Source organism: Pleurodeles waltl, chromosome 10 (genome assembly GCF_031143425.1).
Source record: "Pleurodeles waltl isolate 20211129_DDA chromosome 10, aPleWal1.hap1.20221129, whole genome shotgun sequence".
NCBI lineage: Eukaryota > Metazoa > Chordata > Amphibia > Caudata > Salamandridae > Pleurodeles > Pleurodeles waltl.
The window spans coordinates 823,154,625-823,172,579 of record NC_090449.1 but is presented as its reverse complement, the minus strand read 5'-3'; the positions used below and the strand labels follow the sequence as shown (position 1 = coordinate 823,172,579).

The window sequence follows — 17,955 nt, the reverse complement described above, 5'->3', positions numbered from 1 at the left end:
TGATATCAAACATCTCAGAATAATAAATCCAAACTGGTCCCAGTACTGGATTTATTATAAAACGTACCCAGGGGCCACCTTAGAGGTGCCTCCTGAAAAAGCTAACTATCCTGGCATGGTTGCTGACTGGCCCCATTCAGCCTGCTGCCTTAAGAAAGCCAGTCCACAAACTTTGGGGGAGAGCCCTGCCCCTCTGGTTTGTGAAACAAAACCCTTCCTGGGTAGATGAGCTAACTCCCCCTCCCTCAGGAATGTGCACTGCCCTGGCAGTGAGCTTCAAAGGGCTACCAGCCTTGAAACTCGTCCCCCAGGCCTGCTGCTAGCAGCAGATGGCCTTCTCCTTTGCAAACCCCCACTCTTGGAGAGAGCAAAGGCAGGAAACCACACAAAGAGTAGGAGGAGTGGCCTCACTGAGCCTGCACCACCCCTAAGAGCTTGCAGGTGAGGTGGACCCTTCATTTCATTTTTCTCCATCTTGGAATGGAAGAAAATTGCCAATCAGGTTTAGGGAAGTGACCCTTCCCACAGAAAGTGGTCACTATAGTGTGTGTAGCCACCCCAGGGTAAGTGTCCCATTGGGCACTACCAGGTTCCCCCTAAAATGGCCACCAAATTCAGTATTTAGTGGGCTCCCCTAGACCAAGACTTTAGATTTTAAAAGGATTCCAAGAAGAAAGGAAGACCAGCACCAAAAGAGGACCACAGCAAGAGAACTGAGGACCTGCTGCTGAAGAAAAGGTGCCAAACCCTGCCTACTTCACCCAGGACCCGAAAATCGCTGCTGTGGAGGAGCTGGACACTGGACTGACCCCAAGAAACCCAGGGGACCTCCAGGTTTCAAGGATCACCCCAGATCTGCCTCCTGAGTGGAGGCTTCACTAAAGAAAAACAGGAAAACTGCATAGAACCAAGAAACCAGTGAAGGTCACTTCACTAAATTGTCGATATCTCCGCGACCGGAATCCACAGCCAGACCCGACGACACACCTACGACCACCCAGATGTGACCTACAATTGTGTCAAGTTTGGTTGCGCTGCGCCCTCTAGTGGCTGAGATACAGCAATACCCTGGGTACTGGTCAGCTGATATCGGACAACCAGAAAACCAGCTACCCCGGAGCTGAAAATGGACCAGGAGGAAGCCCCAGTCAAGGGACTTCAGGAACATCCCGGACCTCTGACTAGAGTGCCCCCGTTGTCCTGTAAGCAGCACTCAAAGTGACTCACCTCCAGCTCCAAAGTACTCCGTTGCCTACAGCTCCTGGACCTCCAACTCGCCCTGCACCTGGCCGCCCTGGGCCTTGCATCGTGGGATCTGCTGAGTGCCCCAGGTCCCCAACCCTTGTGACCTCAACAGCCAAAGGGGACCCCCAGGCACTACTTTGAATTTGCAAACCAGCTTCTTTTCCAAGTGGCCCATCGAGGTGGCCCTGTGCCTGTGCCAAGAACGTTTCCAGTGCTGCTCCTGACGGAACCCCGGAGCTGCCAGAAGGTCTCCATCTGGCACAAGGTGCCCACCAACCACTGTGAGCACCCTTAACCTATTCTAAAGATTTTGGTCTTAAAATTTATAAAATTCTTAAGTATTTTTTATAAATTCTGGTCTTGAGTGTGTGTGTGGTGCATGATTTGGATTTGTGAGTACAGCAAATACTTAGCACATCTCCTGGATTAGCCTAACTGCTCGACCAGCTACCTTAAAAATTAGAGCATTAGGTGATCTGATTTTTACCCCTGAAAGCTAACATGTGGTTGTTCGGACCCTCTGCATAGTGTACTTGGTTCTTGTACACTGCATAGAGGGCCAGCCTCCAACATATATATATATATGTAAAATATGAATTTATTGAAGTACTTACTTGCTACTTGAATCTTGTGGTTCCAAAAATAAATTAAGAAAAGATATTTTTGATATATAAAAACCATTGGTCTGGAGTTAAGTCATCGAGTGTGTGCTTCTTCTATAGTCTGTGTGTGTACAACAAATGCTTTGCACTACCCTCTGATAAGCCTAACTACTCGACCGCCACACTACCACAAAAGGGAGCATTAGTATTATCTACTGTAGCCTCTGTTAAGCCTCTGGGGAACCCACATTATATCTCATTTTGATATACTATATACAGAGTCCGCTTCCTACACCCATCATCACAACCTGTAGCACTGATGGTGCCCATTCCAACACTCATTTTTGGTGTTTCCACTCCCATGACCTCCTCCTTAGATTCCCTCACTACCACCCAGCAAAAGTGCCCTTCACCTCTCCGTAGCCCCTCTCACACATACATTTTTATTTGTTTTAAAGCACAGGTAACAGCTGGCTTTACTAGTTCTCTTATCTATTCACATGAAATACAGATCTGTTCTTTGCATCAGGCATATAAACTTCCAAAGCATCAAAACTGCCACTAGACAAAAGTGAGATTTCTTTCTTTAGCAGGAACATAATCACGAGTTATCTTGACCTTTTTTATTGCTGTTTAAAAGATATATATATATATATATATATATATATATATATATCTCCTCAGCAAATCGTTTATCTCAGCCTGCTCGCTCTTGCTGCTGGTGCCAATGAGGGAGTTTACGGCCAGACTCCAGTCCATAAAACAGCGAAAGAATAGACCATTGCACTCCAGGAATCGTCTTTTTCAAGCTTATTTATTCAGCACAATGTGAATGCCTCGACCACCCGACGGGTTTTAACCACCAAGGTCTTGATCAAAAATAACCTTGTCTCTTTACTCTGTTCATTTTATAACATCATGTGACCACAGTTGTTTCTGGGGAATTGTGGATAATGTAGTCTCAAAGTCATTTCATATTTTATATTATCAATACTGACCTTCTAAGTAAGGCATTTACGTTTCATAGTTCTGATATCAATACTGTCCTACTAAGTGAAGCGATGCAAATTAATGGCCAAAAATAAACTGTGACCAACTAAAATCTGTAAATTATGTTATTTTCCTTACAAGTTCACAATACAATTTACAATGTGTTTAACTGCTTGTATTCCTGCATAATGACTAGATGTTATGGAAATCCCTTGTTAGTAACTATCATGTTCAAATGGACAAAAGCCAAAAGCCGCCTTCTTGGAGGAATCATTGGTTTTAAAACACTTTGGGGATTTAAAATAACTGTCTCCCTTGTCTCCTTAAAAGAAGGTTGAGAATGATGATTTCTTAATTCAAGGAAAACGGATGATTTAAAATTACCACAAATTATTTAAATAAAAAGAAATCCATTTCTTAAACATTGTTTTTGTCCATATGAACATGATATTTATTAACAAGTTCCCACATAGAGAAAACTCGGTGAATAAAAAAAGCAACGAATGAGCAAAACTAATACTAATTATTAACATAACGGCGGGACAATACAATTATAGAGGAGAAAGAGGGATTTCTCAGATAGCTCAGGATATCAGTGAAAGCAAAGTACTGTACCAACATTTCTACTGGATAGGTTGGTCCCTTGAAGAGATGGACAATCTGATACACAGGCCCTCATTATGGCCTTGGTGGTCTTATGAGCCGGCTTTCCACCAGGGTTTCCGTGGCGGTAGCACGGCCAAGAAAACCCTGGCAGAAAGGCTACCAGTGACAGTAAATTTCTTCCCGGTCACCGGCAGAAGGCTCTCCCCACCCTCCCCCCAGCAAGTACAATACCCCCCCTCTGTACCAGAAACCCCCACACCCCTTTCTGGTACAGTACCCCCTCCCTAAACCCTCCTCTCTCCTGGTACAACACCCCCCACCCCTACCTTCTGGTACAACACCCACCCCACCCCCCTTCTGGTACAATGCCCCCCTTCTGGTACAGCGCCCCCCTCCCTGCCTACACGCACCCAGACACCCACACTCACCCCACATACACTCATTCACCAACACTGACATACAGACATTCACTTCAACATCCATACATGCATTCACTTCAACATCCATACACGCACACTTCAACATTCATACACGCATTCAACCATGCATGCACACGCATATAAACACCCACACACATGCATACAAACACCCATACACACATGCATACCCACACATACAAACACCCATACACACATGCATAGACACTTACATTCACACACCCAGACACACACCCACACGAATGCACAACACCCCCCACCTTCCCACCCCCCTCCCCTGTCGGATGCCTGACTTAGCTTATCCGGCGAGGAGGTCATCCGGCAGGGAACTGGTACAGGCGCATCCACCGCCGGCAGCGCCCCGCCTGCAGTACTCGTAATACGGTGGGCCGAAGACCGTCGGCACTGGCAGTCTTTTAGCGCCAGTGGCTTTGCCGGTCTTTGAAAAAGGCCACCAAAGTCATAATGAGGGCCAGAGTGTCCAAAAAGCAAACAATATAGCTTTATGGTGTATGTAAATGTTATTGAGTAATGTTTGTAACTGGGATGTGCATTGGACTATCAAGGTGGCCTGATTCTCTTCCTTGTCTGATGTTTTTGTTCCCACCCTGGGCTTGCAAGGTAGGTTGTCTACCTGGGTAGGTATGGCATTTCCTTTTTACATTTTTGCCTCAGACCCTCCTCCGGGGGTCTTCTTATTTGGTAATAATTCATGAGATGAGGAATCTGCAGGTAGAACTACCCATCAGAAGAGTCAGTTTCTTACCTTTGGTAGCTATATTTCTGTGGATAATTTATCTGTAGATTTCCCACCAACCACATGCCTTTCTACTCTTAGTGTTATAGTAAATCTCGTTTTTGTCTGTACTGCATTTTGGTCACTTTCGTCAATCTTGTTTCCTGTAAGGGAATAGAAAAATGTACCAAAACTGATGACAGGGCACCAGGATGCATACATACTCAGCGACAACACATGCAGAGAGGCACTGAATCAGGTTGGAGCCAAGCCAGCACTTGCTGATGCAGAAATGTTATTTCAACTCTTCCAGATCTATTCTAGCACTTAAAGGATATTCATGATGTGAGGAATCTGCAGGTAGATGGCGTATGCACCAGAGACATTGTTACCAAAAGTAAGTAATTTATTTTGGCCACAAAGTTTGTGGATGCAACTTATGGAATAGTTAACGTATTTTGAAGTTAAAGAGTAATCACTGAATGTATACACTGGCCATTCCTGACAGATGACACTCAACATGCACAGGTTGCATTCAAAGGGAAAAGAGGATCTCTGCTCCATGGACCACTTCATGTTCCTCCCTGCCCTCAACATACCATTTTGCAATGTACCACTTTCTGGGTAATTGTAACTCTATCCATTTACGGGACAAAGGTCACAGTGCCTTGACACATTGAATTCTGATGCGGAGATAGAACTTCTGCAGACCTCGGTCTCGGCCTTTTGGCACTGTGAGCAATGAGGCACAGAATCGATTCTTGCTCCATTCAAGGTTTGCTGTTGTCTGTAAATATTCCCTTTGCCCAGCGAAAGATTAATGAATCCTTCACTGGGCTACGGCTAACGGTGGATGTAGCTCGATGTGCAGCTTTATGCTTAAAGTGTGGCCGCCCATTGGATGATGCAGGCTTTTATCAATTCTGCTCTATAGCAGAAGCCGGCAACATTTCCATAATGCTGGCAAAATTCTGGTAATTTCACGTTACGCTTCTCATGCAAAATTCTTTCTCAAAATTATGCTGCGCCTTGTTGCGTTATTACACACAGTTCATTTTAGAATTTGAGCTCAATCAGATCGCAGTTAGCTACTGTTTTCCACACTTGTGTTCTTTGCACTGTTTTTATCGTCGACTATCTTGTTGCATTTAAAATGGACATAGGGATGCTTTTCGCACTAAAACATAGCGCCAGATGCCAGTTTTGCATTTTGCAAAATTTTCCTGAAATTTCTCGTAAATATGCAAATACAAATTATGCATATTTTTCACACCCCTGCTCTATAGCCATGTTGTTGCATGTCCAACTTGTTAACTCTACCTACGGAAAGCACAATTGTGCAAAATGTAGGTACCACGATGTCTGTCAAATTCACTCTGGCCGAGCTAAACATCTTTTCTTGCGGTGGGGCTTGATATTATTTGTGCAGTAACAGTATCTTCTTTTCCTTCCTTTAACTTCTCTGCAGGAAGAAAAGAAAGAGCACCCGAGAGAGTGCTGGGCTGTTCCCATGGCTGCTTACACTGTGCTAATGAGGTGCCTTCGGGAAGGGGTAAGTTTCTTTTATTGGCCTCTGTAGAAAGTCTCCACTGTAATAACCCTTCAGGCACTGGAAGAATTGTAGCCTGCAGCACTGCAGTATCCTGTCAGCCGAGCATCGCTCCTGAATTTAAATAATTGTGCCAGATCTTCGCCTTCTATCAGCTCGCTCGCACGAAGCAGGTGTTGCTACAAGTCTACTTACAGAAGTTATGAAGCGCTACCTGTTTTCTTGTAGGGGACATGAAGAAAAGGCTTGTCTAATATTTCATTTATTAAAGTTATGGGTTTCTTTCGTTGCTAACAACGAGTAAAAACGGGGCCTAACACAGCGTTTCTGTAACTTCTACAGGCTGAACTAAAATCAAAAGGGTATCCTCATGTCTTAATGACGTCACATATGACCTTTCCAGCCCGTCCAATCGGGTTGCAGCTTGTAGCAAAGCAGTTGTTAGTTTAGCTTTGCTTTTTTACCGTCTGTCACACAGCCGAGCAGTAGATGTATTTTAATAAAAGTTACAGGTCAACACTAAATTTGGGGAGAATATTCCTGATCACCGGTTAGTCATGGAAAACTATGAAGCTTTTTCCCTTCAAAGAGTTGCAGTGTGAAACAATCTCTGGCTAAGTCAAAGCTTGAAGCGAAAATCATACCCATTGTAAAAGCGACTATCGAGGTACAGCAAAATGCTTTTATGCTAACATTAATTCAAGAACGAAACAAGGAATATGCGTTCATTATTTGAGGTTCGGAACATTGACCCTGTGCTGTTTACAACTTCTTTCATAGTTATAAATAAATGCATAAAATACTTGTGGGTATTTACATGTGTCCATTTTACCGTGAAGAATAAGTAGGTGTAAGGTATGAGGTTCAATCTCACGAAATGATGTATAACTTCTGAACAAGTAGCACTCCGGAGAATCTGCACTCATGTTGTTGATTGGGAAATGGGACTCTATCATTTTCAAGAAATAACGTTTTCCGTTTACTAGACACCCAGGAATGACTGGCACTGCTACTGCTAATTAGATTATATGTGCGATGGGTGTGTCTAGTTCCTGAGAAAAATGTGGGCTCTGTAGCTCTGCACCACATCTCCCCAACCATGGGGCTTTCTCCCAAAATAAGCAGCTTTCGATTCTGAAACCAATGGAATGAGACTCTATGCCTGTGGCGATGGACTACAGTTTCAGCAATCTCCCATGAGAAGTCATCAAAGAAGATCCCCTGCTCCACAGCGTATTCAGTAGTATAATACATGGTGTCCGCCAATGGCATAGAAAAACTACAAATGTGATCTGAGTATTTCAAGTCAATGAGGAGTGAGGGACGTCCAGAGGGAACTCTTTACACTAACTAGTTGAATACACACTGAGTGCACTATTCACTATTCCGTTAGCACTTGTCGGGTCCATGCACCTCAAAGTGGTTTACAGAATGACCACACTCCCTGTGCGATGGATCTGTCCAATTTTAGCTATTAAAAATCCAACATACCACTTATCCACCCTGGGGATAAGTACAAGATACATATTGGACTGTCTACATCTATACTTTGCTTTGTAAAGCCAACAACTGTGTGCTTCCACAGCAGTCGCAAGATATAATGTATTGGGGTCTGCCATAATGGCATGCAACTTCGCCCAGCTATAAAGGCAAGAAAATGTCTGAAACCTTTACTTGTTCTGGGGACAATATTATTACAAAATAAGGTGATCTTACATCAATCATAGTTACAAGCAACAGTGTCCATGTAGGTGTCAAGAAATACATTATTGTAATACTCAAAATGTATTGAAAACACCAACAAATTGCAGAATACACAGAAAAAAAGCAATCAGCTCTAAACACAATAGGGAATGTATAAAGGTAGTGGTTGTAAAACATAGTGTATTCATCAATATTAAAACAAGAAACGTGCTCAGTGTCTATAGTGAACACACAGTTCTAGTTGTGAAAAAGGAGTCCGAAATAGTGTTCACCTACAAAAAAAAAAACGACCAAAAAAAACTAATGGAATTTCCATTAGAAAGAAGAACCTAATATTAAAATTGGTATGTATCAAATATCTTTTACTGCTGTATTGTGGTCTTTGACCTTTCAACCCGGTCTACGTGGCTGGATCATCATCATCAGGACCAAGAAGAAGTTTCCCCAGCACAAGAGAGTTTAGACACTGAATAGGAAGAAAATCGAAATCTCAACCAGATTTCAGCGCATACTGAATATTTATGAATGTGTAAGGTTATTTCTTAACGTGGTGCCTGTAGTTTTTCACATTTGTAGCGTTTACCTATAATGAAAAAAATAGAAAGGAAGAGTGAATCACGAAGCAGACAAAATCTCAGGCAGTGACTTGTGAATACATGCAGTGTAGGGTGCACCAACAAAGTTATAGTTATAAAGACACACTTGTATCACAGACAGTGAAAACCCTAAAATTAGCGGTAAGGACAGTCACTAGCAAAAACAGTTGGATAATATTGGAGAAGAGGTAAAGGATTAGCCTTACTTACATGGCTGGCGCAAATGAGAATGCTGAGTAGTCAGTGGAAGGGAGAGCCAGCCTCATGCCTCCGGAATGGCACAGTGGGGAGTTGTAACGGAATATCAAGTGAGTCACCCGTGTCACCAAAGAAACTGAAGTAGGCAAATTATAAGGATATGTTGAGGTACAAATTAGAGCTCTAGAGGCTATGGAGATATCCCAGCCTCAAAAGGTACCAGCATTCATCTGGTGTCAAGATAGGATTGAAAGAGCAGCTCATGTAAATGACCAGGCTCACAAGGTAATCACTGCTTTTGTGAACATTGGGACAATTCCCGTTTAGACCTTTTCTGTTCTTATGATGTAATTGCCTGCATCCTCTTTTATCTCTTTCTTTTCTAATGTATGAAGGTTTAGACACATACTGAAGTGTTTCATAATGTCTACCTCCTATATAGGCTGACATATTTCTGTTGTTTTACTATGTTCGTTGCCATCACAGTATGGACTCTTACAGTGAAAGTATATTGTTTTAGTAATAGGGGCAAATTATCTACATGTAAATCGAGAAGACCCATTTATTGACATACTTATTTGTTGTGTTGAGACATTAATGGGGCAAAACATATAAACATGGGATCAATTTGGTGATCAGATAGTATTAAAAGTTTGGGTACTTGACTATTGATCATGACAACAATCCCCAGCCAGGGGCTACTCTGGGAGTAGTGTAGAGATGCGGCCTTCAGCCCAGCACTGCTTGTCATGACAAGGCAAGGGTTGTAATGCAAAATAAAAAATAGCAAATGTTTCACAAAAAGAGGTTATGTTGTGTGTGCTTGATATATAAGGTTTTTTCTTTCTGCTTTTGGTACATTTTAGCATAGCTCTAAGCTGCAGCAGTAGGGGGTTACGATACTAGGAACTTGCTAACCATGTTAAGAATGTTCACGTTTTCACTGACCATGTCATGCATTGCTGCATTTATTTTCTTGTGTGGGACCATCCATATTTTATACACTAGATTTGGGTTTTAGACAGAAGCATTTTAAAGTGTTATCCCATGTTTGTAGTGTTATTTTGGGTGTATTATTAATTTACAAAAGAGGATTTGGAGTTCCACTGTGTCCCTGAACTCTAGTGGGACTAATCGTTACCAGAAAATACTAACTATGCAGTATTGGTCATTGTGTGGTGTATGGATCACAGTCAGGCTAGATTTCTAATACATGTTTGTCATTGAAGTAAGTATTTGCACCAGGGGTTATAAATCTGACCCCTTCTGGTCTGGGGTGGACACCCTGACTGTGACAATTCCAGAATGAGGAATACAGGGCTGACATCCATCCAGTCACCACAATAGCTGATAAGTGATGGGATAGTGTGGATTGACGTGTGATGTGGGGAAGGCACAAGTGGATTGAGTGTTATTGCATGCAGAGCTAGGAGCACCACAGTGCTCATTGAGCATGATGGCACCACGTCATCACGTGGTGACCTGATGACACATGACACATCAAGGCACCTGATGAAAACAGTATGTGTAGGCATTCAAATAAATGGAGAATGGTATCTTATGAATGAGCCCAAGGCAAGCAGTTAAGCACCATGGACATTCATAAAGAAAAAGCAATAACAGAAGTATTGGTGTACAGCATTTAACATTAATAGACCCCACCTGAATGAAAAATTGGTTTTAATGCCCCAGTCTCTATGGGTCTACAGCATCGTAGCACTCCTGACCAACACCCAGTGATATGACAAGGTAATCCCACAGTTTTGAAGGTGCTTTACAGCTCTCAAATGCATCCACACAACGCTCTTTGTAACCTGCAAAGTTGCCACAAGATATTTTGGGGAGTAGCAAACTATAATCAAAGAGAAATTAGGTACCTACTTAAAATTGTACAGTCTAAGTCACAAGTTTGTATACTGTTGTCTGCTAATACAACTTAACAATTCATCTCACAGATAGGGAATATCATAAATATGACAGACTCCAAGGAGAGAGAACGAAAGGACACTGGAGAGAGAACGAAAGGACACAGAAGAAGCAGAAATTGACCAGAGACACACTAAGCCAGAACCAGTGGTTGCATTGTCAAAAAATAAAAGTGAAGAGTGACTCAGAAGGCTTTTTGAACAGGATTCTGCAGAGACTAGTGGCATTACTTAACTTAGTGCAGACTGCAAAGACGAATGCCAACATAATGCAAAACAAAATTATTGTTAAGAGAAAGGGCTTTCTTGAACTTGGAGGTAGAGTCTCAAGGTTGAAATGAGAATTAGCCACATGGAAGCTGCAAATTTGAAAATTAAAAAACAAAACTAGAAATTCATTCAAGCAAGATCAGAGCCCTTTATGCATAAATCATGCAACTAGAAGACTGCAACGGAAGAGGTAGCCTGAGATTATTTGGCATCCCTGAAGGCACAGAAGACACAGCAGCCTGTTGCTTGGCCTTTCTTGAGTCTTGGGTTCATACTCTGGGCATGACATTTAGGAGAGTTTGGGATTGAAAGGGACCACAGAGTGCCAATGATGGGAACCAAATCCATGACCTCCCATTGTTCATGCTGGGCGTTTCTCCCCATTACTTTCTTCCACATTTTGCATAGATGACTTACTCTTAGATGATCTTATACTTAGTATGCAGGTTAAATCCATTCTATCAGAATGGAAAAACTTGAAACTCCTGTCAGTACATACATGATGAGTATCAGCACAATACACCAAAAGTGCAGACAACACAGTAAATATATATCTTAAAAACACACACTAAAATAAAACTTTGGAACAATATGACACTTGCCTGCAATTAGTTAAACCACCCTGGTCAGGCTTTGTCCTAGAATTCCTCCTTCTTTCCTATAACATGCACGTGAATTTTCAGTGTGCATCGTACATACTACAGTTATTCAGTGGGAAACCAACAGCTGCGGTCGTAATAATCCTCTTTCGGTACCAGTACCAGTCCACTCTCATTGCAGATTTCCCCGTCTCTGTCTGTCCTCTCTTTTTTTCTGCTATGTTATGCAGAATTGTAGAGCACAGTATCACCCAGGAGGGTATCCTGGTGCTCATCAGTTGTGAGTCTAGGCAGACCTAGGGCCTAGTTGGACTTCTTGAAAAGCATGTTCATATGCTTCTTCCGAAATTTAAGTGAGGAGGAGGCTCTTATGAGTAGCTGCATGTCGTTCCATGCTTTAGGAGCGATGTAGTAGAAGGCTCAACTGCCAGATCCGGTTTTTGGATGCATGGGATTGTGTAAGTAGGAGTTCTTATTTAGATATCTCACAGAGGCAGGGCTTCAATAAATCATTGCTTATTTTATATTCGCATGTAAACTAATAAGATGTCTTTCACACACTTGCACTGTTCCTTTGTTTGTATCATCCCCCATGTCTGTTATATACAAATACATAGATTAATAATTATATTGTCATGTAATGCATTTCAGTGTGCATAACGTCTGAGTCCTGCAACATCATGTTTGATTATTCATGTTTTCTTGAAAATTTAATAAATACTTTCAAATAAATATTCTGTTCTATATGAAAACGTAGCCTGAATAACCTAAGAATTTATAATTTGCCAAAATATCAAACACAGATATATATCTCAGTAGTCTGATGGGTTTCTGAAGTTAAAAAGTGGCCATAATCTGAGAGAGGCTGTGTGTGAGAACTCAATAGAATCCTGGTCTGGCGCACCCAGGGGAGTGACTAAAACAAAGAAAAACACCGTTCATTTTCTACTGGTCTCGCAAGTCCCCTTTTGAAGAAAAATCCACTTAATCCAGGTAGTCTGGGTAGCCATTGTCCCAACTGCCTTATATGTTTAAACATCTTGAAAAAGCTGTTTTATATCAATTATCTTTCTTTGTTAAAACAATCTTCTACATTCTCTTCAGAGAGGTTTTTACCAGGCCCCAGAACTGCATTAGCACTGATTGCAGTACTGTAAATGTGTACCTATGTCTATGGCAATAACATTACACATGCACTGATTTTGTTAAATCTCTTAGCAGCGTGTGATACAGTGAACTATCAAATATTGCTGACTAGGCTCGTTGGGTGTAAGATTTAGCCCTTTCTGTGGCCTAGGAAAAGATAATTTCATGCATTGCTTCTACCTCATTTGTAATCAGCCAGATATCTCTCTCTCTCCTGCAGAGTCCTGGGATCTCCAGTTTTTCTCTCTTACTGTTTAATTTGTATGTGTCTCCGTTAGACCATCTGATTCTGTCCTCTGGCTTCAGCTTTTTTCTGTATGATGATAATACACAAAGTATGTGCAAGATCGTCGATTATTCTCATAATGCTGCTGTTCAGCTGTGTGAGTGTCTTTCAAAGCTAAAGAGGTGGATGAACTTTAATCATCTTAAACTCAACGGAGATAAATCTGACCTTCTTTGCTATCTCAGACCTTGCTCTTTTTGACACCTCCTTTTTTGCCCTTCATCTGTGGGTCCCAAGTCAGTTCAGGTGTCTGTTGTTTAAAAAAAAAAAAAAAAAAAAAGAAAATGGGTGTAAGAATGACTTGGCCCTGTCTTTGACGAATCAGACTACAGCAGTTGTTAAAACATGTTTTTTTCTCAGCTGCTTACCCTGAGACATATTTTCCATCTTTTTATCTTTCTGTTTAAAGTCCAGGTTCAGCATGCATTTATTTCAGGTTGTCCTTATTATTGCAATTCAATCCATCTAGGTCTGCCAGATTATCTAATTCATAAACTCCAACTCATTCAAAACTTTGCAGCAAGATTGCCATCAGGTTGGAAGCTCATCACCCCTGCCTTAGTTATTTGTCATTGGCTTTCAGTGCAGAAACTGATTACGTTCAAGTCTCTATGCTTGGAGCAAAAAACAATCTTTCCTCCTAACCTAGAGCTCTGAGACCAAGCAGCATATTTCACCATGTGGTTCCAATGGTAAGTGAGTGGCAGTTGTCCGTCTTCAGTGGCCGCTGACACATACTGAAATATTTTGATGATGAACTTTCATCAAGAATTGGATCACATGCAATTTAGGATGTCATTAAAAACATGAGTATCATGATCACATTACTGATAGTCTTGCTTTATAGTAGGAGGAGTTGAAGTTCTTTTGTCTCTGATCTAGCTCCAAGATGCCCCATTTGGGATGAATGTTAGTCAGTACAAATGCCTAAACTTTGTGGAAATTGGCAAAAAATAAATGGCAATTGTAAGTCAACTGAAACATATGAAGAAGCCATTTTCCGGTATGGTCTGTGATGGCTTGGATGCTTCAGAACAACTCCTGAAGGCCAACTTCAGTTCTGTGGATACCATGACCTGAACCAAGGGCACTGGACCTCCAAAATGCCTACTTACATCTTCCGATTCTTCCCGCTCATAGGCATTACTTGAGGTTCATGTGTGGTCCCAGCACCATGAATGGGTGGCTTTGCTGTTGGGGCTGATGTCTGAACCTTGTGTATTCACAAAAGTGCAGCTAGTTGTGGCAGGTTCAATGAAGCAGCTGTGTGAGTCCATATGTTTCTATATAACTAGAAGATCATGGTGGAGCCCACTCTGCTGGTCGAGAAACATCTTTGATGATCAGTGACTCTTCTGCATTAGTTGGGCTTTACTGTCAGTGCCCAAAATACCAACCTCACTCTACTGCTGAAATTGACCATCATAGGCTTAGTGGTACACACTAGATGGCAGTTGAGGGCCCTTCACTGGTGCATGCAACAGCAGTGGTTCCAACATCAAGATAGTCTCTCAACTCAGGTGCAGGTCTTCCAGTCTGTTCACATAGACCTTGTAAGAAATTGCCTCCTTGGCATGGTTACCCCCTGACGTTTTGCCTTTTGTTGATGCCAGTTATGATTGAAAGTGTGCTGGGACCCCTGCACCAGTGTTCTTTCCCTAAACTGTACCTTTGTTTCCACAATTGGCACAGCTCTGGCACTCAAATAAGTCCCTTGTAAATGGTACCCCTGGTACCAAGGGCCCTGATGCCAGGAAAGGGCTCTAAGGGCTGCAGAATGTCTAATGCCACCCTGGGGACCCCTCACTCAGCACATACACACTGCTTGCCAGCCTGTGTGTGCTGGTGGGGAGAAAATGACTAAGTCAAAATGGCACTCCCCTCAGAGTACCATGCCAACCTCACACTGCCTGTGGCACAGGTAACTCACCCCTCTAGCAGGCCTTACAGCCCTAAAGCAGGGTGCACTATACCACAGGTGAGGGCATATGTGCATGAGCACTATGCCCCTACAGTGTCTAACCAAACCTTAGACACTGTAAGTTCAGGAGAGCCATAAAGAGTATATGGTCCGGGAGTTTGTCATACACGAACTCCACAGTTTCATAATGGCTACACTGAAATCTGGGTAGTTTGGTATCAAACTTCTCAGCACAATAAATGCACACTGATGCCAGTGTGGAATTTATTGTAAAATACACCCAGAGGGCATCTTAGAGATGCCCCCTGAATACCAGTCCGACTCCTAGTGCTAGACTGACCAGTTTCTGCCAGCCTATCACAACCAGACGAGTTTCTGGCCACATGGGGAGAGTGCCTTTGTCACTCTGTGGCCAGGAACAAAGCCTGTACTGGGTGGAGGTGCTTCTCACTTCCCCCTGCAGGAACTGTAACACCTGGTGGTGAGCCTCAAAGGCTCATGCCTTTTGTTACTGCACCCCAGGGCATCCCAGCTAGTGGAGATGCCCGCCCCTCCAGCCACTGCCCCCACTTTTGGTGGCAAGGCTGGAGGAGATAATTAGAAAAACAAGGAGGAGTCAACCACCAGTCAGGACAGCCCCTAAGGTGTCCTGAGCTGAGGTGACCCCTGCCTTTAGAAATCCTCTATCTTGCGATTGGAGGATTCCCCCAATAGGATTAGGGATGTGCCCCCCCTCCCCTCAGGGAGGAGGCACAAAGAGGGTCTAGCCACCCTCCAGGACAGTAGCCATTGGCTAGTGCCCTCCTGACCTAAACACACCCCTAAATTCAGTATTTAGGGGCACCCAAGAACCCAGGAAATCAGATTCCTGCAACCTGAAACAAGAAGGACTGCTGTCCTGAAAGCCCTGCAGAGACGATGGAGACGACAACTGCTTTGGGCCCAGCCCTACCGGCCTGTCTCCTGACTGAAAGAAAACTGCACAGCGACGCATCCAACAGGGACCAGCGTCCTCTGAAGCCTCAGAGGACTTCCCTGAAACCCAAAGGACCAAGAAACTCCAGAGAACAGCACCACTGTTCCCCACAGCAACATCTTTGCAACAAAGAAGCAACTTTTAAAGAACTCACTCGTCCCGCTGGAAGCGTGAGACTTCGCCCTCTGCACCCGACGCCCCCGGCTCGAGCTACAGAGAACCAACACTACAGGGAGGACTCCCAGGCTGGTGCGACCTCGTGAGTAACCCGAGGCGACCCCCCTGGACTCCCACAGTGACGCATGCAGAGAGAATCCAGAGGCTCCCCCTGACCGCGACTGCCTGTAACAAGGAACCCGACGCCTGGACCAAGCACTGCACCCGCAGCCCCCATGACCAGAAGGAACCGAACTTCAGTGCAGGAGTGACCATGAGGCGACCCTCTGCCTAACCCAGTTGGTGGCTGGCCCGAGAAGGCCCCCTTTGCCTTACCTGCACCACCAGAGTAATTCCCGGGTCCCTCCATTGATTTCTATTACAAACCCGACGCCCGCTTTGCACACTGCACCCAGCCGCCCCTGTGCTGCCGAGGGTGTGTTTTGTGTCCCTACTTGGGTGTTCCCCCCCCAGTGCTCTTCAATAACCCCATGGTCTGCCCTCCGAAGACGCAGGTACTTACCTGTAGGCAGACTGGAACCGGAGCACCCCTGTTCTTTATAGGTGCCTATGTGTTTTGGGCCCTCCTTTGACCTCCGCACCTGACTGGCCCTGTGTTTCTGGTGCTGTAACTTTAGGGTTGCCTTGAACCCCCAACGGTGGGCTGCCTATGCCCAGGAACTTGAACTTGTAAGTGCCTTACTGACCTGAAAAACTAACCATTACTTTCCTCCCCCAGGAACTGTTGATTTTTGCACTGTGTCCACTTTTAAAATAGCTTATTGCCATTTGAACTAAAACTGTGTATGTTACTGCTCTAATTCAAAGTTCCTACCTTCCCTATGTGGAGTACCTTGCATTTTATGTATTTACTTCAAATCTTGAACCTGTGGTTCTAAAAATAAGTTAGGAAAATATATTTTTCTATATAAAAACTATTGGCCTGGAGTTAAGTCTTTGTTTGAGTGTTCCTCATTTATTGCCTGTGTGTGTGCAACACATGCTTAACACTACCCTCTGATAAGCCTACTGCTTGACCACACTACCACAAAATAGAGCATTAGAATTATCTCATTTTGAAACTGTCTTACCTCTAAGGGGAACCCTTGGACTCTGTGCACACTATCTCTTACTTTGAGATAGTATATACAGAGCCAACTTCCTACAGACCTGTACGGTTGGATGGAGCCCTTCATCCTCAAAGTGGATTGCCCTTTCGGCCCTCCACAAGTGTAGTTTACTCAGCCACAGATTTCTTCTTCCTGAGTTGGAGAATCATTCTGGGCAGCAGGATGGCAAAGGGCCTTTAGTCCCTGTCACAGCAGCATCTTTAGTTAAATGTGCTAGAGCTGCAGGTTGCCTCCTTTGCTTAGAGAGCATTTCTCCCATCAATATCAAAACACCATACCAATCCTTTAGACAGTACCACCACTGTCCATAATATTAACAGTTAGGGATGTGTTGTGTCATGTTGGGAGGTGATTCACCTATGACAGTGGGTGCAGCAGAGGGAACATTTTCTAGTAGCGTCTTTTTTGGCATAGTCTCAGTGTGAGAGTAGAAGCTCTCAATTGTTGGTCTCTGGAGGACAACAAGTGGGAACCACATCGCTAATTGAGAGAGGAGATCTCAAGACTGGTATTTCCATCCTTGGATGTCCTCCCATCACCCAGAAAAGGAAGTGTCTGTGCTTTGTGCCATAGCGTCCCTATGAATGGTTCTCAGGGAGATGCTTTCTCATCAGCTAGTCTCTGGCACTGCTGTGTGCGTTTCCACCAATTCTGCTTCTGCCAAAAGTCCTATAGATGGTAGTGAAGAATCATGCAAAGTGGTTCCTGATTACCCCAGATTGGGCAATGAGGGTCTATTATGCCGAAGTGTTGGCACTCCCCATTGACACACCTTCTTCTCTTACAAAGGATGGACCTGCTTTCACAGCAGGTTAGTCTGGTCCTCTGCCCCAAACCTCTGTGCCGCAAATACACACATGGATATTGAGCTAGAGACGTTTTG

General features: G+C 43.6%; 1 protein-coding gene across 2 annotated transcripts in view; it reads left to right on the top strand.

The window, feature by feature from the left end:
* The window catches only part of ULK4 (unc-51 like kinase 4), a 1,615,551-nt gene that overhangs the window by 416,543 nt on the left and 1,181,053 nt on the right, over positions 1 to 17,955 (top strand). For both annotated transcript variants that reach the window (XM_069211486.1, XM_069211487.1), the window contains exon 19: positions 6,085 to 6,168. In XM_069211486.1, coding sequence (XP_069067587.1) covers positions 6,085 to 6,168 — 84 coding nt within the window. The remainder of the gene's footprint in view (positions 1 to 6,084; positions 6,169 to 17,955) is intronic.